The sequence below is a fragment of the Pelophylax lessonae genome (genome assembly GCF_965119305.1).
Source record: "Pelophylax lessonae genome assembly, chromosome: 12".
Taxonomy (NCBI): domain Eukaryota; kingdom Metazoa; phylum Chordata; class Amphibia; order Anura; family Ranidae; genus Pelophylax; species Pelophylax lessonae.
Window position 1 is genome coordinate 182406851 of NC_138779.1, and position 22399 is coordinate 182429249.

The following is a 22399-nucleotide window of genomic DNA, read 5'->3' on the forward strand; positions in this document are numbered from 1 at the left end:
AGGTGGTAAGCACTGTACTATAGACCCAACTGCGGGTATAATTAAAGACAAAACCGAGGTGGGCAAGATTTTGAATCTAACCGTCTACCTCTGACTTGTGCATTTTGGAGAAAAATGGTGCACTGTGCTCAGTATGACCAACATTCTGTTTATTCAGCTTGGGGTTTATCCGATCTCCTTATTGTCACAGGTAGACTTGGTGACATTTTTTTAGGTTCAATTCCCAAAGATTTTACACAAGGATAAAGATCTTTATTTTTTAGCCTTGCTCTGTCAGCTGGGTTAAATAATATATGCAGGACCACAGCAAGTGTTGTATGTTTTGCTGATTTTAGAAAATTGTTCTACATCCTGTACACACAGTCATGACTGTTGGCTTATACTGGGGTTATGAAGAAGATTCTGTTACTTGTACTATTTCAAATGTGAGTTTACATTTGTGTTCGTGGTACTCACTGTTGCTTGTACTGTAGCAGCAGTATCATCTGGTGCTAAATCTCCCGACCGAATGTGTGACACTTGGGGATTCATTCATGTGAACAGAGCGCTCTGTAGTGTGCGCTGTTTGATAGTATCGTTCCCTTGTCAGTTTTATCATCATAGGAACAATGAGAAGAGTTTATCAAAACTAGAGCAGCTGAAATCTGGAGCAGCTGTGCATGGCGGCCAATCGGCTTTTATCTTTCATTTTCAAAGCTTAACTGAACTATATGAAGATAGAACATTATATTTATGAAACCATCCATTTAAAAAGTGCTTCTGATTAACCACTTGCCAACCGCCAGCAGTACATATACTGCGGCAGGTCGGCTCTGTCCTGCCAAACGACGTAACTACATCGCTTTGCGGGACCGCTAGTGGGGGCATGCACCAAGTGGCCACAGGGGGAGCCAATCAGTGGGTCCAGCTGCCACGATTGCCACCGGGCACCCGCAATCGCTCCCCATGGAGCTAGAACGGCGGCCTGCCGTTGTAAACACAGCATACAGCTGTTCTGTCGGTAATGAACACAGGGATCATGTGTTCCTCTTATTTAGGAACACAGGTCTCTGTGTCCATTCAGTGAATATATCATCCCCTAGGGACACATTTATCCCTTGGTGTTAGCCCCTTCCCTGCCAGTGTCATTAGTACAGTAACAGTGCATAATTTTAGCACTGATTACTGTAGTATTGTCACTGGTCCCCACCAAAAGTGTCAAAAATGTCAGTTAGGGGCCTCTGTCTGCCGCAATGTCACAGTCCCACTAAAAATCACTAAACGCCACCGTTACTAGTAATAAATAAATAAATAAAAATGACAAATCTTTAACTTTTGTGGAAATCAATCAATATACACATATTGGGATTTTTTTTTTATCAAAAATATGTAGCAGAATACATATTGGCCTAAAATTTATGAAACTTTTTTTTTTTTTTTTTTTTTTTTTTTTTTTTTATTGGGAATGTTATATAGCAGAAAGTAAAAAAATATTATTTATTTATTTTTTCCAGAATTGTTGCTATTTTTTAGTTTAGAGCGCAAAAAATAAAAATCACAGAGGTGATCAAATACCACCAAAAGAAAGGTCTATTTATGGGACCTCAATTTTATTTGGGTAGTGTCGCACGACCGCACAATTGTAAGTTATATTAATGCAGTACAGTATTGCAAAAAATGGTTAGGTCATTAAGGGGATAAAACCTTCCGGTCCAGAAGTGGTTAAAAAAGATCTTTAGCCTGTTTCCAAAAAATTAAAGGTCAGCAGCTACAAATATTGAAGCTGCTGACTTTTAGCAAAAGGACACTTGCCTGTCCAATGATCCAGCCCCATCCTTCCCTGGGCCAGTTCCTTGCCAGTCTTCGGTTTCCAGGTGCTTTCATGTTTAATGTGAGAAGCCAAGTGTGACTTCTTGCTGCTTCACAGCTGACTTTCCACTGCACATGCGCGGGCTGCGTTGTGCTTTTGGAAATGGTATTGAAGACTCATGGGACCTGTAATGTATGTCAAGAGGTTGCAGGCAGGGAGGGAGGCGTAACTTCCAGCGATCTAACCAGAACTGGGTGTGGGTAGTGGATACCCCTGATCTTCAGCCTGTTAGCAAAAAAATTAAAGTCAGCAGCTACAAATATTGTAGCTGATGACTTTTAGTAAAAGGACACTTACCTGTCCAAAGATCCAGCCCCATCTTTCCCTGGGCCAGTTCTTCACCAGTGTTTGGATCCCTGGCACTGGCATGTTTAATGTTGGAAGCCAAGTGTGACCCCTTGCTGTTTCACAGGTGACTGCACATGCGTGAGCCCTGTTGTGTGCTTGGGGAATGGTTCTTGCAGACTCATGGGACCTTTGATGTATCCCAAGAGGTTGTAGGCAGGGAGGGGGGTGTAACTTCCAGCAATCTGACCAGAACTGGGTGTGGGTAGTGGATACCCCCCAAAAAACAATGCTCAAAAGTGTTAGAGGTGGAGGTAGGAGAACATAAAGCGGAGCGTCTCCTTCAGGGTAAAGTTTCACTTGAAAGTGTCAGTTATTTGTGCCACAGTTCTTAAAAAACACTTAAACTCTATACTCAATAAAGTGATCTAAAGTGTTCCTAATAAAGTGCCTATCCACTGTGCCACAGTTTAAACGCAAAAAAGTATATATCTTCCTGTGCAATACCGCAGTGTATTTCACTCCACACAAAAGTGCCTTCAACAAACTCTCGATCGCTGAAGACGTCCTTCAAAAAAACCCGATGTGTGGTGCTTCTTCCGTGATCATTTCTGCTGTTTGGAACGCATGGCCATATTGGATGATAGGCAGTGATGCTAATAGAAAGTGTATGAGCCGATTCTATTATAAACGAATGTAGGTGCGCTCCTCATTTCAGCATCCTGGTTTTGGCTGTAGCATCCTCCTTGTCTATCTGTCCAAGTGCAAGGTTAGTGATGTAACCAGTCTCTGTGTGGAGACCAAACCTGGTTAAAGCCAGCTAAGCCTGCAGTCTCTTGCTTGTGATAGCGTATGTAATATGTGCTCAAGCTCTCTGTCTGTCCTGCTCTGTTGTTTGGATTCCCCTGTTTATGACCTCAGATTGGATATCGACTATTCTCTGCCTGCCTTTTCAATATGGATTGGACCCTGACTACTCTTTACCTTGCCTGCCTTGTACATGGACTGTCACTGAACCACTCTGCCTGTCTGCCAACTGCAAGTACATGTTTGCTTTGATCAGATTGCGCCTGCCCTGGCGTGGTGGCCAAGCACTATATCATTGTGTATAAGACCTGGGGGCAACCGAGTACCAGTAGGCCTACTTGTCTTATAGGAAAGGGGGCTGCTATAGAAGCTAGCTATTGTGTCTGACCAAATGCGTTAGGGGTAAGTGTGACATGTGCAATTTGGATTGCTTATTTTATTAATAAAGCGGTGTTACACTATGTCTTCATCTCCCCTGCATTTATTTTCATGTGTCATGGAGAGTACTGGAGACTTGTTTTTATAGTGATATCCATTAGAGAAGGTAGCAAAGACGGGATCTCTGTAGAGCTGGAGCATATTTTAACCACTTTACCACTAGAGGATTTTGCGGTCTTACGTCTGGGCCACTTTTTGCGATTCGGCACTGTGCGACTTTAACTGACAATTGCGCGGTCGTGCGACGCCGTACCCAAACTAAATTTACGTCCTTTTTTTCCCACAAACAGAGCTTTCCTTTGGTGGTATTTGATCACCTGTGCGATTTTTACTTTTTGCGCTATAAACAAAAAAAGAGCTTTTATTTTGAAAAAATAACAATATTTTTAACATTTTTTATATGAAATTCCCCCCCAAAAAAATCAATTATAGGTAGGAAGAAGGACCTACCAAAAGAGTGGGTGGGCACTCGAGGTGTCCGGGCCACCATCCAGAAAAAATGAAACAAACCCAGAATGGGCGAAAGGGAAGGAAGGAAAAGCGAAAAGGGAGAGAACTAGAAAGTGGGTAGGAAAGAAATGGGGGAAGGGGGGGGGGGGAATAGGAAGGAAGGGACAAAAAAGGAAAAGTAAAACAAGAAAGAACAAGAGGGGAAATTATAAGGATGGGGGAGGGGAGAAAAAAAGTCAGGACGGAGAGGTAAAGGGTGAAGGAGAGGGCTGGTGGGATTTTAAGGGTACCGTAGAAAAAACAATAGCAAAAATGGTAAAATCGAGTAATTTATTTTAACATTTTAAAACCAGATAGGGGGAACATATAACACATTGTGAAATACATACAGTCCATTACAAAGGTACAAACAATAGGCGATAATGGATATATAGCTATTCCGATGTGCAAGACCTCGGAAATTAACCCAACATGTTTCGCAGCCTAGTTGGGGCTGCTTCTTCAGGGGTCTGTATCATGCTATATAGTTAGAAGCCTTTAATGACCTATATAAAGAAATAACAAATGATGAGACAAACAAAAGGATTGTACAAAATAAAAACGTAATGGTGGACATGCAGATGCGGCCCTTATGTATACCATGCACAGTGCTTCACCACAGACGGTCACCCGACAGCACACCAGGGAGAGAGAGAGTCCGGAATCCCCACAATAAGTCTTACCCACGGATGTGGAGGAGAGATAAGACAGGGACGACTATATAGCGTGTAATACATGAACCGGAAGAGATATCCATGTGATACCAATCGGGTTCAGGGAGTGAGAGGAAAGGCCGCAGAAAGTTCCCAAGAAGGTGTCCAAGGGGTGTGTGAATGAGAAATATAAAGACAACCATTTACCTTGAATGGTACTATGTTTTATGAGACCCGATAACGGGACTACATAAACTGGAACCAGAAGGTCCCTATCTCTAAAGGGGAAAATATAGAATATATTTAGAGACATAAATAATCATAAGCGATGATTAGCTTCAAGGAAGCAGAAGGAGAAAAACACAGAGGGCAAGGGGGGAAAAAAAGGGGGGAAACAGAGGGGGAAGGAAAGGAGGATGGGGAAATCAAATTTTTTTTTACATTTTTGGCCAATTTGTTTTCTGCTACCTATGTTTGGTAAAAAAAAATCACAATAAGCGTATTTTGATTGGTTTGCGCAAAAGTTATTGCGTTTACTAACAAAGGGAAAGATTTCTGTCATTTTTGGTGTTTTTTTTTTTTTTAACGCGTAATGGCGGCGATCTGCGTTTTTTTTTTTTTTTGTGGGACTGCGACATTGCGGCTGACAGATCGGACCCTTGACTGACATTTTTGACACTTTTGGGGGTACCAGTGACATTACTGCAGTAATCAGTGCTATATATATGCACTGTTACTGTAAAAATGACACTGGCAGGGAAGGGGTTAATTTTATTGGAGAGGGAGGGGTTAATGTATGCCTGGTGCTTACTAACGTGTGTGGGGGAAGGTGACTGTGTGACACAAGGACAGATCGAGGGTTCAACTATGCTGAACCCTGCAATCTGACCCTGCCTGTCACTTAGGAGATCCGCCCGCTTGTGTTTACACAAGCAGGCGGATCTCCACACTCGATTCCCCGACGATCGGGGAAGAGCAGCGGCGATCGCCGCTGCTCCTCCCCTGGCCCGACTCCCGCTGTGACTGAATACAGCGGGAGCGAGCCTCCGGCGGCGCGCGCCGCCGAGAAAGGGGGGTGTCTGGCGACGTAGGTCTACGTCGCCAGATGATAACTAACCACTTTGCCGCAGTAGGCTCATGGTTAAAGAGTGCATAAGACCTCAGACTAGAACTATAATACACTGCAGTTTTGCACAGCAAAAGCTCTAGTATTTTGTATATGAACTGTGGCATTAATAACTGACACTTTAACCCCTTAGTGACTGAGGGAAAAACAAATGTTAATGCCTGAACACAATTTTGCAACTTTGACATGTGTTAGTTAAACTGTACATATCATCCCAACTACTTTGTGTATCTGGGTGGATTATACCTTGTTTTTTTTTCAGGACAAATTGGGCTTTCTGTTGATGGTAAATGGTAATTGCTATCTCCTGATTTATTTATTTTTTATAAAGAAAATATGTAGGAAAGGAATAACCATACCCTTATCGCATAGGAGGACTTTATAGAGAGTGGCGCTGTCACTGAGATGAGCACACATCCATATATAAGAAAAAGATTTTTTTTGGTATAAACATGGTAAAAAGGGTCTACAATTTAGACATAAAAACATGTATGTAGCTTAAAGGCAGAGCAACTACAACTATTACACAATGCAGTAATTTCCATAGATACATAAAGGTCCAATGCGTTTCCCAGAACACTTTTACTGCTTCTTCAGGGAGCTTTATTATGTATCTACATTATTATAGATTTGAAAGAAGAGAAAAACACATATTGTACATCATAACAGTTCAATTCACTAAGGTATACATTGACTACTCATATAAAAGCAAAGGATCCGTGCTCACCAATTCTTTCGCAGTGTACTGTTAATATCTCCAGACGTACATGGTAAATCTCCAGTCATATAATGACCAACTGGCTCATGGTAAAATATCAGGGTCAGGTCTGATGGACACTGGACCGCGTGTGTAAAATTTAGGCGGACCAAAATCATTACCAAGTAACTAAGATAAAGAAATACTTTGCATAATGGGTTTAAATAAAGTAGTACTATTGGGCCTCTAATTATATATCAATACCAATAACTGTTAGGTGTTATTCAGATATGGCAATTGGCCTAACACATCCATGTACATACCACACATCCAAATATAACCATCTATACATAGCCAAACAACCTAGGTATCAATCACACTAGGAACGTACACCCACCATACAAGCGGATAGAGAAACCAAACTCCAACCAACTCATACCACAGAATGCACTAACTACACCCCTCCAAGAAGCCCACATGCAACCCGCCCCCAATTGGCAAATACAAGTTCCTGATTTTTTTTATTATCAAAGGAAAACTAGCCAAAAATAGTAAAAAATCATTTTTTTTTAAAATTTAGCTTTATATTTCTTGCTATTATCATTATTTACCACCTAAGAACAACCCAAAATAAATTCTCCAGTTTTTGACGATCGCAGTGATACCACATATGTGTGTGTTATTTGTTGTTTGTACCTGTTGTAGGGCCCAGAAGCAATGGTGCACATTTTGCTTTCTTTTATCCTACCTAAAACACACTGACGCTATTTTAAAAAATGCTTTTTTTTTTTTTTTTTTAAAGAAAATCCTACCCAAAATATTCTAAACCTGACCTTTAACCCTTTCCTTGACCCTAACCCTTGCCATGGACAAACCTTGATTTTTTTTTTCCTTTATTTTTTTAAATTATAAGGCTGCATTCACATGTCAGCGTATTGATCGCGGGCAGAATCGCCGCGATTCCGCCCGTGATCCGGAAATCATTGCAAATCGCAGGACGCCTGTGCGTTGCCCGTGATTTGCAATAGCACCCCAAACGCTGTGCGATGTTGCCGCGATTTCCGCCTGCCAAATCGCGCAAAAGAAAATCGCAGGACGCATTGCGCCCAAAAAAGTACAAGAGCTTCTTTGGAGCGTAATGCGTCCCGCGATTTTTTTTCTTACACACTTGTTTATTTACATTATCCTCTCCTGCAAGGAGAGGAAAATTCAATGTATTTTTCTCTCCTTTCAGAGGAGAAAATAAACATATGGATGGGCTTCACAGTGACTGATCACTGTGATAGCCAATCAGAGGCTATCACAGCGATCAGGTGACCAGGAACTGCCAGTCCTGGGTCCTGATCATTAGTACGAGACCCGGGATTCTCGACGAGAGCCTAATATCTCTGCTGGAAGTGCATGGTGTGGTCCAGCACTAAGACAGGTGCGCAGATATGCAACCTCACGGATAAAGACCCACTTCCATGAGGCTACATATCTGTGTGCTGGAAGTGGGGAATCTCAAGCACATTTTTTATGTTTTCATAAATACAATGTTCACAGATGGTGGTTTATGATTTACATTATGGTATAAATAGAGAATGTATATTGTAAGGAGGTTTATTTACTTATATCAATTTGTTAGGTCACAAAGGTGCAGTGCTCAAAAATGATGACTATTTTCCATTTTTGGGGATTATAGATAGGTGCCCAGCAGCTTATCTGGAGATACAGGACTGGTGTTGCCAAAGGCTGTCACAGTTTAGCCTACAGTTTCCTGCTTGTGAAACTCTGACCTCCTTGCTGCAATGGTTCTGCTGGATCTTTGGTTCTACCCACATGTGCTGCTGGCTTCTGTGTTCACCCATGAGCATCGCCTGCTCTATTGTGGATTTATCCCTTTCCCTTTTATCACTTCCTGGCCCTCCTCCCAGTCTGCTTCTCTCTCTCTCTCTCTCTCTATATATATATATATATATATATATATATGGAGACAATTGAGTACTGTCCGTGATACTTTTTTTATTTGCACTAACATACTATTTCGGGGTTATGTCCCGTTCATCAAGATCCAAGCAGTGTACTGCTTGGATCTTGAAGAAGGGGACATACCCCGAAAGCTTGTCCTGAAAAATTGTATGTTAGTGCAAATAAAAAAAGTATCACGGACAGTACTCAATTGTCTCTGTCGCAAGTGCACTAATACGGCTACAATGACCTCAAGCATGATGGAAGATACTAATATATATATATATATATATATATATATATATATATATATATATGGTCTTTCAGCTTTTCCTTGTGCCCTGCTATTACTCTGCTTGTTCCCCTGTTGCTGACTTGGTCTTTGACCTGAACTTAGATACTGCTTCTGTTCTGGCGGCAGTTCCCGACCCCCAGCTCCGTTCTTGATCACATCTCTATTTTATGTCTCGGTAGCTCGCTGCCCACCAATTGATCTTGTGACCCCTGTCATTCCTGTGACCACGCTGCTGTTCCTATGCTCTGTTTTCACATCTGGTTCAAGTGCCTATCCAGCTTTCATCTGTATAAACTCTGCTCATTACAGCAAGTTCCCGTTTCAAGCCTGCTAGGAGCTCTAAAATCCTTGCATCTTAACCAACAGCCTGTGTGGAGCACTCTGTTTAAATAATCTATCTGGCACCAACATGCCATGAGTGCGTACATGTGCTTGTGAGCATTCCTGTGCGCATGCTCACCTAGTCACGGTTCTGCTGAAAATTCTGCGTGCATGCGCATTTCTATTAGCCATTTTTAATTCATGCACATTTCTATTACCCAAACGTCTGGTAGACATTCTCTGACACATTGATTATCTTGTTACAATAGCATCGCAGTTTGTTGTGTATAGGGCTGCTGACCCATGTCCACAGCCAAAAGTGGCTACAATGGACATGTGAGCATCAGAACTGGGCCACGGAGCAATGAAAATAGGGGGCCTGGTCTGATGAATTACATTTTCTTTTACATCATGTGGATGGCTGGGTGTTTGTGGCTTTACCTGGGGTAGAGATAGCACCAGGATGCACTGGATGATGTGTGATGCTTTTGGCAATATTCTGCTGTCCTGCCACTGCCATTTATGTTGATGTTACTTGACACATGCCCCCTACCTAAACATTGTTTTTGACCAAGAGCACATTTTAGGGAAACTGTATTCCTTGAAGAAAGTGGCCCCTTTCAGCAGTATAATATTCTCTACCACACTGCAAAAATGGCTCAAGAATGGTTTGAGGAACACAAGTATGAGGTATTGAAAAATTCTCATAAATCTCAATCCAACTGAACATCTGTGGGATGTGCTAGAAAAAGCAATTCCATTCCATAGAGACTCCACCTGACAACTTACAAGATTTAAAGCATCTGCTGCTGATGACTTGGTGCCAGATACCACAGCATACCTTTAGAGGTCTAGTGGAGACCATTTTTTAATGAGTCAAGGCTGATTTGGTGGCAGAAGGGGGAAAAAAAGGAACCCACTCAGTGTTAGGTGGATGATCATAGAGTTATGGCTGATTGGTGTGTGTGTGTGTGTGTGTGTGTAATATAAATATATATATATATATACATACATACATAGCCAGCATAGGCTGTGGTCTATCGGGTGGGGCACCATGTTGCTGACTGTCAATAACTCATTCCTGTTTATAATGAAAGGATCCAGACTGATGTCTTTCCTCCCAGTGACAGTGGGTTTTTATTGATATTGGCTCTGCACAGTTTGCTCATTTTTATTGATAAAGAAATATTGCATTGTGCACTTACAGCTCGCCCAGTCTTGGTATACCAAGAAATGAAATGCTGAATTGTTTGACCTACTGTTCTGTTCTAGATATACGGATGGAGCAAACTATCTCTCCACTGCCCCTTCTGATTTTACACTCTTTGATTAGCTATAATGTCTGATCTTGTCAGTTTCATAATAAGGCTAACTAGTTGACTAGGGTAAGCACAAGACAGTGTTGTTCCTAGGAGGGCATGAATGGTAAATCCAATCATGCTTATTTGCAAGTAAAGGTTACTAGTATCTATTATTAAAGAGAAATCAGCACACTAAACATTTTGATTTTCGACCTGCTTTGTAGGGTCAACATACCACATCAAACAGAAATATACACTATGTATGTATGCGTTGATATGGTTTCTTTCTACACGTACCAAAATGATAGCCCGAATTTCCCATTACATTGGAATAAGAGTGATCTGTAGTGTCTGCTTGCAAATATTTTATGCAAAAAGGACAGGAAACATTTGATAGTCTCGTCCAGTGATTTCCAAACTGTGGCTCTTTGCATGCGTTATCCAGCCTTTGGGGTACTATTCCTCCCACTGATACGGCATACTGTTCTGCCAACTGACATTACCAATGGGGCACCATTTCTTCCACTGACACCAACAATTAGGCACTATTCCTCCCAGTTTTACCAACAATGGGGCACTATTCCTTCCCCTAATACCAAATGTGATGCCGTTTACTCCCACCGATGCCAGGAAATTTTTTACTCCTGCTGGCCACAGTCTAGCCCCCCTAAAGTCTGAAGGACAATTAACTTGCCCTTTTCTGTACAAAGTTTGGGGGTCCCTGGTCTAAAGTGGGCATGTTATTTGCCATTCCCTGCTCCTTATCTACAGCACATAATGGGGCTGGGCTTGGTGATTGGTCATTTACAGTATTTCACAAAAGTGAGTACACCCCTCACATTTTTGTAAATATTTTATTATCTTTTCTTGTGACAACACTGAAGAAATGACACCTATAATATAAAGTAGTGAGTGCACAGCTTGTATAACAGTGTACATTTGCTGTCCCCTAAAAATACCTCAACACACAGCCATTAATATATGAACCACTGGCAACAAAGTGAGTACACCCCTAAGTAAAAATGTCCAGATTGGGCCCAAAGTGTCAATATTTTGTGTGGCCACCATTATTTTCCAGCACTGCCTTAACCTTCTTGGACATGGTGTTTACCAGAGCTTCACAGGTTGCCACTTGAGATCTTTTCCACTCCTCCATGATGACATCCCAGAGCTAGTGGATGTTAAAGACCTTGAACTCTTCCACCTTCCATTTGAGGATGCCCCACAGATGCTCAATAGGGTTTAGATCTGGAGACATGCTTGGCCAGTGCATCACCTTTACCCTCAGCTTCTTTAGCAAAGCAGTGGTCATCTTGGAGGTGTGTTTGGGGTTGTTATCATGTTGGAATACTGCCCTGCAGCCCAATCTCTGAAGGTAGGGGATCATGCTCTGCTTCAGTATGTCACAGTACATGTTGGCATTTATGGTTCCCTCAATGAATGGTAGCTCCCAGTGCCGGCAGCACTCATATGTCTATTTCCCAAAGACATCATCTGGATTTGATGCTGAGCACGTGCACTCAACTTCTTTGGTTGACCATGGCGAGGTTTCTTCTGAGTGGATCCTGTCCTGTTATACCGCTGTATGGTCTTGGCCACTGTGCTGCAGCTCAGTTACAGGGTTTTGGCAATCTTCCTATAGTCTAGGCCATCTTTTTTTTTTTTTTTTTTTTGAAACATTTTATTGAAAATTTTTATAGGCATACAGGTAAGGTCACATTGAATGCGAATACAAAATTTAGAGAAAACCAAAATGCAGTTTAAACAAACCTCAGTAGTTGTAGCAATAACCCGTGACAAGCGGCACATAGTCAATAACAAAGAACCTATTGAAACCTATAAAAGAGAAGAGGCACATGAGCTAGTCCAGAAAGTCAAGGCAATATGAGCAATAGGGAAAGCGTTTGAGTAACAAGAAGGGTTCGGACTGATAGGGAATGCGCGCCCTGAAGGCAAAAGTCACTGTGGGATCCCTTGGCTGTATTAGAGAGAAATGCAGTCCATGCGATGGGAACTTAGGAGGCCCCTGGGTACATGAACGGGGGCAGACACCCCCAAGGGGAACATACTGTGTCCGCGGTCCCCGAACGTGCGCCCGAGGGGGGCTATGAGAGGACCATGCTCGGAGATAGAGGGAACAAGGGGATCCAGCAGAAGGGAATAATGGAGAGGGCAGATAATTGGTAGGTGCATGTGGACTACTAGGTCATCCACAATATTTTAGTGGATGGGGGGAGAAATAAGAGGGTAGAACAAAAGGGGTGGGAGTGTGGCGACGAGACAGGAACAGGAGGGATGGTCAAGGAGGAGAGAAGAAAGCAGGGAGAAGAAGAAAAGAAAGAGGGAAAAAAAAAGGGGGGGGAGGTATAAAAACAGAAGAACCCGTCACATCTACGACTGAAAGAGGGAGAAAGCTACCAGTTAGCCTGCCGCGCCTAGTAGTTTACTATATTCGGAGGAGAAGGAGAAGTGTAGCCAAGTGGCCCAGGTGGTGTAAAATTTGTCAGGGGAGTCGTGGGCTTGATGGGTCAGGTCTTCCATCTCCGCTATCCTACCCACTCTGCAGAGCCAGTCCGCTAAAGTGGGAGGATGGGGCGACAACCAGCGACATGGAACGCACATTCTCGCTGCGTTGATGAGATGAAGAGTCAATGATTTCTTGTATGCTTTTTGTGGGATGGGCATATGGTGGAGGAGGTACTGAGCCGGGGAAAAGGCTGGGGAGTAGGTGGTGATGTGTTTAATAAGAGAGTGGACCTCCTGCCAGAAGGGTTTTATAAGAGGGCAGTCCCACCAGATGTGAAGCATAGTACCGGTGTGAGTGTTGCACCTCCAGCACATAGGAGACGTGTCCGACGAAAATTTGTGCAAAATATCAGGGGTCCTGTACCATTCAGAGAAGATTTTAAAACCACTTTCTTGCACATACACATTCCTGGAGCCCTTGTGCATGTGGGTGAAGATCCTATCCCAATCATCTCCACTAAGTGAGATGGTGAGGTCCGCTTCCCAGCGATCACAGAGTCGAGCGACCCTACGGGGGAGTCTCGGCGAGAGGAAGGAGTACAAGGTGGAGATTAAGTGATGCTGGGGGGGTCTTACGAGTGCACAGGTCCTCAAAGGGGGTGGGATCTCTATGCCATGCAGTGAGTTTATTGGTGTGTAGTAGGAAGCTCATGATTTGCAGATAGTTGAAGAATGGGGCCCGGACTGGAGGATATGTCCAAGGTTTTACAGAGCTGGCGAAAAACAAGTAGGGTGGGATGCGTAAGGGGGTGTTTCGCGCAGGGCGCCGGAGTGCAATTGGGGCTAGACCATGGTAGGAAGCGTATGGGGGAGGGGGACATGGCATCCTCAAGAGCCACCCAGTCCTTCGTGAGGCGACCACTGTGCCAGTCAACAATCCTGGACAAGTGACAGGCCCAGTAATACCTCCGGAGGTGGGGTAAGCCCAAGCCCCCGAACGATTTTGACGCGGTTAGGAGATCCCAAGACAGCCTAGGGTGTTTAGAGCGCCAGATAAAATCGGAGCATATTCGTCGATAAGAATGGAAGAATACAGGGGGAATTTTGATGGGAACCGTTTGAAGGACATATAGCAGCCTAGGGAGGATGTTCATTTTTATGATGGCCAATCTGCCAAACCACGAGAAGGACCCATGCTCCCATTTATGCAAGTCTGACTTAACTGCCATAAGAATGGGGGTGAAGTTCTTTGCGTATAGGTCGGACAGCTTGACCGGGATCTGAATACCCAGGTAAGTAATGGCCTGAGGTTCCCACCGGAAAGGGAAGTTCTGTTGGCAAAAAGTTGAAGGTTCGCCGGTAGGGAAACGTTCAGTGCCTCAGACTTCGAGTAATTTATTTTGAGATTGGAGAGTGCTTGGAACATATCCAGATCCCTCAGGAGGTTTGGCAAGAGTGGTTACTGGTTGCGTGAGAAATAATAAGATATCATCGGCGTATGCCGCGAGTTTGTAGGATTTGGCACCTACAGTCACACCAGTAATGTCCGGATTCGAATTAAGCTTGCGAAGTAGGGGTTCCAGGGTAAGGATAAGAATAAGGGGGGATAAGGGGCAGCCCTGACGCAAGCCATTCGACAAGAAGGCATCCGATAGGTGGTCGTTGCACCCTGGCAGTGGGGCCGGCGTATAGGGCCCGAATAAAGTCTAGCATGCTGCCGGAGATGCCAATAGCTTCCAGGGTTGCGATCATGTAGTCCCAAGCCACCCTGTCGAATGCCTTCTCCGCGTCGAGCGACAGGAGAAAGCCTGGTGTGCGGGAAGAGGTGAGCCAGTGGTGGACATTGAGGGCCTTAATGGTGTTGTCCCTGGCCTCACGGCCCGGGACAAACCCCACCTGATCGAGGGAGATGATGCTGGGGATCAAATGTAGGAGGCGGTTAGCAAGAATTTTTAGCTTAAATCTTAATGTCCACATTAAGTAAGGAAATGGGCCTATAATTGGTAACCAAGGAAGGATCCTTGCCTGGCTTGGGAATCACAACAATGTGGGCCTCCAGGAGGTCCGGGCCAGGGGTCGGAGAGTCTGGGAAGGCATTGAAGAAATGTGTTAGCGGAGATAACAAGAGCTCGGGAAAGGACCTGTAGTATCCCACCGTGAGCCCATCGGGGTCTGGGCACTTGCCAGGTTTGGGTTGCTTAAGGGCCAACGAAATGTCATCCGTGGTTATCGGGGCATCTAAGGATTCAAGATCTGCAGCAGCCAGCAGGGAAGGAGAGTGTTGTTGCAGAAAGGACCTAATGCGTTTGGCGCGGTCTACGGACGAGCGTCGGGAGGGATCCTTAGGTAAGTTGTACAGGGAGCGATAGTAAGAAAGAAACTGGTCAGCTATGTCAATATTGGAGGACACCTTACGACCCCTGGGGTCAGTGATAGAGTGGATCGTTCTGGTGGCCTTCCTGGCCTGGAGCGCTCTCGCCAGCATGCTGCCCGATTTGTTGCCAAATTCGTAAAAATTGCGCTGCAGCAGGGCGAATTTACGTTTTAGTGGATCTACCCATTTCTTCCAGGAGGTCCTGCCTAGCCTGTGTAAGGGCCGACAGGGTTTGTGCCGCGAGTGATTGCTTATGGGAGCGTTCGAGGGCCTGGATGCGAGCGGTGAGTGATGTGATATGTGCCCGCCGTTCCCTACTTCACTTAGCTGCTAGGGCAATGAACATCCCCCTGACTACACACTTATGCGCCGCCCATAAAGTGACCGGGGAACCATTTTCTGTAAAATACTGGCGCAAGGAGGTGGCAATTTCGGCGGAACAAGTCAGGTCAGATAAAAGCGAATTGTCCAGGCGCCAGGTGTGAGAGCGACGGGTGTCTGACCCCATCTGAAGTGTGATGGAAATAGGATGGTGGTCCGATAGGACCATGGGTTCTATGGAAGCACGTAGCAGGGACGGAAGAGCGTGTTGGGAAACAAATGCCCCATACACACGTGCAGATTATCTGCAGACTTTTGTCTGCAGACTTACCAAAACCATATAATATGAGGTCAAACCTAAACACTTTCAATTTGTATGCAATCCGGCAGGCCCTTGCACTACATAGAAAAGGTAAGTCTGCAGACAAAAGTCTGCAGATAATCTGCACGTGTGTATGGTGCAAAAGACGTAGTCGATCCTGGAGTACTTATTGTGGGGGTGGGAGAAGAACATGTAGTCCCGGACATCAGGATTCAACGTACGTCAGGCGTCGTGCAACAGAAGGTCATGCAACAGGGTCTTGATAGCTAGCAAGGCCGAATACGGCAGCGTGGAGGTGCCCGACGACACATCGAGCAGCGGGGAAAGGGCAACGTTAAAGTCACCCCCCACCACCAGCGTCCCAGCCTGGAATTCCGTTAAAAGGGAAAGTGTACGTCGAAAAAAGGGTACGGACTGTTTATTCGGGGCATAAATATTCGCAAAAGTGAACACTTGACCTTTAATTGTGAACTTAACGAAAAGGAACCTGCCATCAACGTTCACTAGGCCATCTTTATGTAGAGCAACAATTCTTTTTTTCAGATCCCCAGAGGGTTCTTTGCCATGGGGTGCCATATTGAACTTTCAGTGACCAGTATGAGAGAGTGAGAGCGATAACACCAAATTTAACACAACTGCTTCCCAGTCACACCTGAGACCTTGTAACACTAACAAGTCACATGACATCGGGGAAGGAAAATGGCGAATTGGGACCAATTTGGTAATTTTCACTTGGGGGTATTCTCACTTTTGTGTCCAGCGGTTTAGACATTAATGGCTGTGTGTTGAGTTATTTTGAGGGGACAGAAAATTTACACTGTTATACAAGCTGTAAACTACTTTAAGTTATAGCGAAGTGTCATTTCTTCAGTGTTGTCTCATGAAAAGATATAATAAAATATTTACAAAAATGTGAGGGGTGTACTCACTTTTGTGATATACTGTGGGTGCCAATCAAAGAAGGGAGTGGAATTGGGAATCATAAATAGGGATGATCGAAATTTTCAAAAGTTCGGTTCGGCCAGAACATCCGAACTTCCCGAAAGTTCGGCCCGGATTTCAGAACCCCATTGAAATCAATGGGACCCGAACTTCGGTAATCAAAAAACACCATTTTGATGCCCCAAAACACAATAAATGCCCCTAAAAAGTGCCTAGGGTTCTGGGTCATGCCCCAGGGACTATTATTCACACAAAAAAAAGTTCTTAAAAATTGTCATTTTTGATAGAGAGGCAATTATTGAAAAAAAAAAAAAGAGATTTTTTGATTTTAGTATCTGGGGGGGGGGGGGGGGGGTCGGGGGTCTAAAAAGTGTACCTGTGAAGTTTCAGCTCTGTAGCATGTCCAGAACCATAAAAAAAATTGTTTGTATTTTGTCACTTATAACACAGGTTGTTGGCTTCTCGCTTTTCACACATTGCCGGTTTAATAGCAGGCGTTTTTTTGGGCATTTTTTGGCTTCTTTTGAGGCAGGAAAAACATCTGAACTTGTGTATAGGGGTATATATACCCCTATACACAAGTTCAGATGTTTTGCCTGCCTCCAAAGAACCCAAAAAAATGCCCAAAAAAACGCAATCGTCAAAAAAAAAAAAAAAAAAAACGCCCAGGTGTGTTGTTGCAGGCATTTTTTGGGGGTTTTGGAGGCAGGCAAAACATCTGAACTTGTGTACACACACATACTTATATGTATTTTACACTTGGACAGATATAGGTGTTATACACTATATTAGTATAAATGATTTCATTAGCGTAAGCATATATTTCTGCTACTATCACACCTATATATGTCTAGGTGTGTATATACATACAAGTATGTGTGTATATATACCCGTATACACAAGTTCAGATGTTTTGCCTGCCTCCAAAAACCCCCAAAAAATGCCTGCAACAACACACCTGGGCGTTTTTTTTTTTTTGACGCTAGCGTTTTTTGGGGCATTTTTTTGGGTTCTTTGGAGGCAAGCAAAACATCTGAACTTGTGTATAGTGGTGTATATACACACATACTTATATGTATATACACACCTAGACATACAGTATATAGGTGTGATAGGAGCGTAACTATATTGGTGTTAATTATTTCATTAGCGCAAATAGTTTTTTTCTGCTCCTTTCACACCTATATATGTCTAGGTGTATATATACAGACATGGGTGTGTATATATACCCCCTATACACATGTTCAGATGTCATGTCTGACTCCAAACATGTGCTCAAAAAAACACTAGCAATGCCTGCAGGGGGAGAGCAGGTACCTGTTTTTGACAGGTACCCGTCCCCACTTCCGGCGGACTTGGCCACGGCGGAGTACGTAAAAAGTCCGGCCCCCATCACCCGCCGCTCCACCATTCAGAATGTGCAGCTTGCTTCACGCATGCTCAGTAGGGAACGGGCCATGAAGCTGCAAGGTTTCACGGCCGGGCTCTATTGACGGCAGTGGCAGCGGCGGCACACAACAGCCAATGAAAACATTGGCTGGGGTGCCAACATTGGTAGATTCCAGGACAGGTAAGTATCCTAATATTAAAAGTCAGCAGCTACAGAATGTGTACACATTGCAACATCTATCCCTTTTGAATAAAGAACTGACTAAAGGGTTCCAATATATATCCATATTTTTATAATTGAGAAAGATAGTTACAGAGGTACACGTGTTATATCAGCAGTCCCCAATCTTTTTGGCACCCGAGGCCAGTTTCAGGGAAGACAAATTTTCCATAGACGGGATGAGGGATAGTTTCGCAATGATTCAAGCGCTACCTCAGATTAGCAAGCATTAGATCCTTTTAAGGAGCGCGCAACCTAGATTCCTCGCATATGCAGTTTAGAGTAGGATTCACACTCCTATGAGAATCTAATGCTGCCACTGGGGAATGATTGTAAATGCAGATGAAGCTTCGCTAGCTCTCCCACCACTCACCTCCTGCTGTGCAACCTGTTTCCTAAGCCCCCTTTCACACAGGCGGACTGTTCAGATCCGCCTGTCTGTTTTTTTGGCGGATCTGAAAGGTCCCCCCATGCATCCCTATGGGGCACTGGATGTCAGCGGAGACATGTCCGCTGGCATCCGATCAGTTAAATCTGGACAGATGGAAACCCTATTTTCCATCCGTCCAGCGGATCGGATTGGATAGGATCTCATGAGAACGGACCGACGGTCTTTTCCCATAGCGATGTATGAGGAACTGACAGCTGTGTCTCCGCACACAGCGCTGGGACACAGCTGTCATCCTCCTGCTCAGCGGGGGATCGACGGATCGATCCCCCGCTGAGATAAATGGAGTCCGTCCAACGGACGGATAGTGTGAAAGAGCCCTAAAGCCTAGTACACACAATGAGATTATCGGGCAAATGATAGCCCCTTTTTTTTTTCCATGCTAATCTCCATATCGAAAAACAAATAGGTTACAAAAAGTACAAACATTTTTGTACAACAGAATGCAAATTTGGAAGTGATGTAATGTATTTGTATTGTATTTTCGGACGCAAACTGTACTTAATAAATAAAAATCATACAATCTGGTATCGTGCCAGAAACATTTTCCTGTTTGTCTCTCTGTAAAATTACGGATGAAAGCTCCATTACCATACGATCGCTTCCAAAGCTGTATCCTTTTGTACATGTGTACGGGGCTTAACAGGTCATGGACTGGTACTGGTCTGGGATACGGGGGTTGGGGACCACTATGTTTGATGACATCTCGCAATAGTAATTTTAATGATTTTGATGTCGTGTTTGAACATGTGCAAAGTAAAAACTGTGCTGAGATGTCCTTTTCCTTCACTACAGGCTGGTCTGAAAAAATTTTTGGAATATGTGCAACACGGTTCTGCAGAAAAGGTGGCCAGGTTGCTGGATAAAGGCCTAGACCCAAACTATCATGATTCAGAAACAGGAGGTAAGTAATATCACTAAAAATATACAAATGCCATATAGTGTATAATATGAATATATATAGTTTCCTTAGTAACGGCACATTCCATCTAAAACAATGTGCCTCATAGGGTTTATCAAGGTGTCTGGTCTAAAAACTGTCTTTAACCTCCCTGGCGGTATTCCCGAGTGTGGCTCGGGGTGGGATTTCACTGCCATAAGCTGTAACCTCGAGCCACACTCTGGGTACCGTCAAGGAGCATCGCTGGATCCTGGTTGAGGGTTACTTACCTTGTCGCCGGGATCCAGCGATGTGTCCCTTCGGCATACAGCGGCTGGATCTTCCGCCCAATGCTTGTGAGCCCTGGCTTCCGTCTCCTGCGACATGACGCTCGCAGGGGGGTGGAACCGGCGGCAAATTTGAAAAGTAAAAAACACAAACACACTGATTTCATTACAAAGTAAAATAAATTGATATTAGTTTGCCCCCCAGTGCCCTTTCCGGCAGTTTTACTGTACTATATATATATATATATCGGATTGTTGTGATAGTGATCTAACCCTTGTGAGACCTCTGTGCCTGGCCTGTATAAGCAGATACGGTCACTGCGGACAATCCTCCTCAGATAGCTGAACTCACCAATACTGGTTTCATCCAAAAGCTGGTTTATTCTGAACATCACACAACAGGAATACAGTAGAATGAATGGATTTCAGAATTATGCGGTCAAAAGATGATGCTTTCCTTAGCTAGCATGTGGAATACAAGAGTCCCTGTTACATGAGGCAAATGCAAGCAGCCATGACACAGGAAATACAGCAAGAGCAGGGGGTGGAGTTTACATACAAGGAAATGATGTATCATGCTCACAGGAGGAACAAGAGCATTACCAAAAAAGGCCAGAAGGTGGCAGCAAATACCTACCCATAGAAAAATACATGGTAAATAAATCACAGAATATACTATGTAAATTGCATCTACAATAATGAGAATATTAACTCTGTAACAGCACAATCTATCTATATATATATATATATATATATATATATATATATATATATATATATATATATGCAGTGTGTATATATATATATATATATATATATATATATATATATATATATATATATAATGTATGTGTGTGTATATATATATATATATATATATATATATATATATATATATATATATATATATATATATATATACTTTAACTTATTTATAGACATTTAATATATTATAATTTTTGATTTTGTGTTTGCCACTTTATCATACCCGAGATGTTATAAAGAAGAACGCACAGTAAAAAAAAAATATATGTAAATAGCTGGTTTGGGCTGCTCGTCCTTAAGAATTACATGCAAAATAATTGTACTGCTTTCAGCACCTAAAATCAGAAAGAATCATACCACCAGGGAGGTTAAACCCATCGTAGCCAGTAAAACTTTGTGCACAACTGAATCTTGTTGGTTTCAGCCTTTTAAACATGCATTTGAGGTGTATCTAACAGCTCATGCACATGGCCCTAATAAGTTTACTAATATTGACACAGGATCTTTCTGCCACCTGCTTGTATATAAAAATGCACCCAATGGTCACAAAGTGTTTCTGTTTAGATACGGAATTGTATTTTAAAATCCTTCTTTACGTGTGTACGCATGGGCATGAGTTTACATGTGTTTAGAAGCATGCTTGTGTAAATTATTGATTGGAGATTCAGATTTTTGTATTTTGTTCTTACAGATCGCAGGTTTACTGATGTACAATGTAAATGTTGCTTTGTGCATGGGCCCTTACAATACAGATGCAGTACCCACCTAGTTAGGTTACAAGGGACATTTAGCTAAAGGCTGACTCTGTAGTCAGAGGAGTTGGATTGTCTGATTTGGGCTGCTGTGGATCCAGAAGCTGTGGAATTGATTCCTTCCCCCTAGTTCTGCTGAGAATAGTGAACTTAAATAGGTAGCCAGCCGGCAGCCGCGGAGAGGGGGGGGGGGCTGCAGCCAGGGCTCTACCAGTCGGGCCCTGGGCAGATTCATCCCGGCTGTCTCGTCCACAATGCCGTCCACCCTGCTTCTCCAATGGCTGCACATTCCCCAGGGATGGAGATGGGCAGAGAGTTGACAAGGCACACTGGCACCGCTCAGATCCAACGGAAGGAGAGGAGGCCGATTGAGTTACTGCAAATCTCCCCTTCCTCTTCGGTGGCTGATCACAGCTGCAGAGCCCTGGCTGTGACTGCCTGGTTCGCCTACTGGGAGCGCCGGCCCTGGGCGCAGGCTGCACGGAGGAGCGATAATTCACTGCTACACTGCCAATGTTTTTGCGCCCCCCACCCCTCAGCCTGCGCCCCTGGCGGGCGCCGTTCTCGCCAACCTCACAGTACGCCCCTGCTGAGAAACTTTCAGAGCTTAGTAGTTGGAAGATTCAGATCCTCAGCTTGAATATTTACTAACCTCTGACCAATCCTTGGGGAAGTGTGCCCAGTAGATGCCATGAAAAGCTTTACGATTTATGAAGCTAAACACATGTTTTTTTTGTGTGCATGAGCCCTAATGCATTATTTTATAGAATGTGGAAGGAGTAGAATCTCTGTGGAGTCTGTATTGCTGCTGTGTTCCCGATAGAAATATTCCTCCTTTTTATTTGTCCTAGTGACGATCATAATGGGAGTGAAAGTGAGGATATATCAGATATAGTAAATAGGAAATCTTCTAATGGGGAAGCTTATTATATACACAGTATCTCACAAAAGTGAGTACACCCCTCACATTTTTGTAAATATTTTATTATATCTTTTCATGTGACAACACTGAAGAAATGACA

The 22399-nt window shown here is 43.6% G+C and overlaps 1 protein-coding gene across 1 annotated transcript in view; it reads left to right on the top strand.

Annotated features, from left to right (window-relative positions):
* Nucleotides 1-22399, top strand: part of SHANK1 (SH3 and multiple ankyrin repeat domains 1) — a 964213-nt gene that overhangs the window by 443736 nt on the left and 498078 nt on the right. The window contains exon 5 of the mRNA XM_082273843.1: nt 19489-19597. Coding sequence (XP_082129969.1) covers nt 19489-19597 — 109 coding nt within the window. The remainder of the gene's footprint in view (nt 1-19488; nt 19598-22399) is intronic.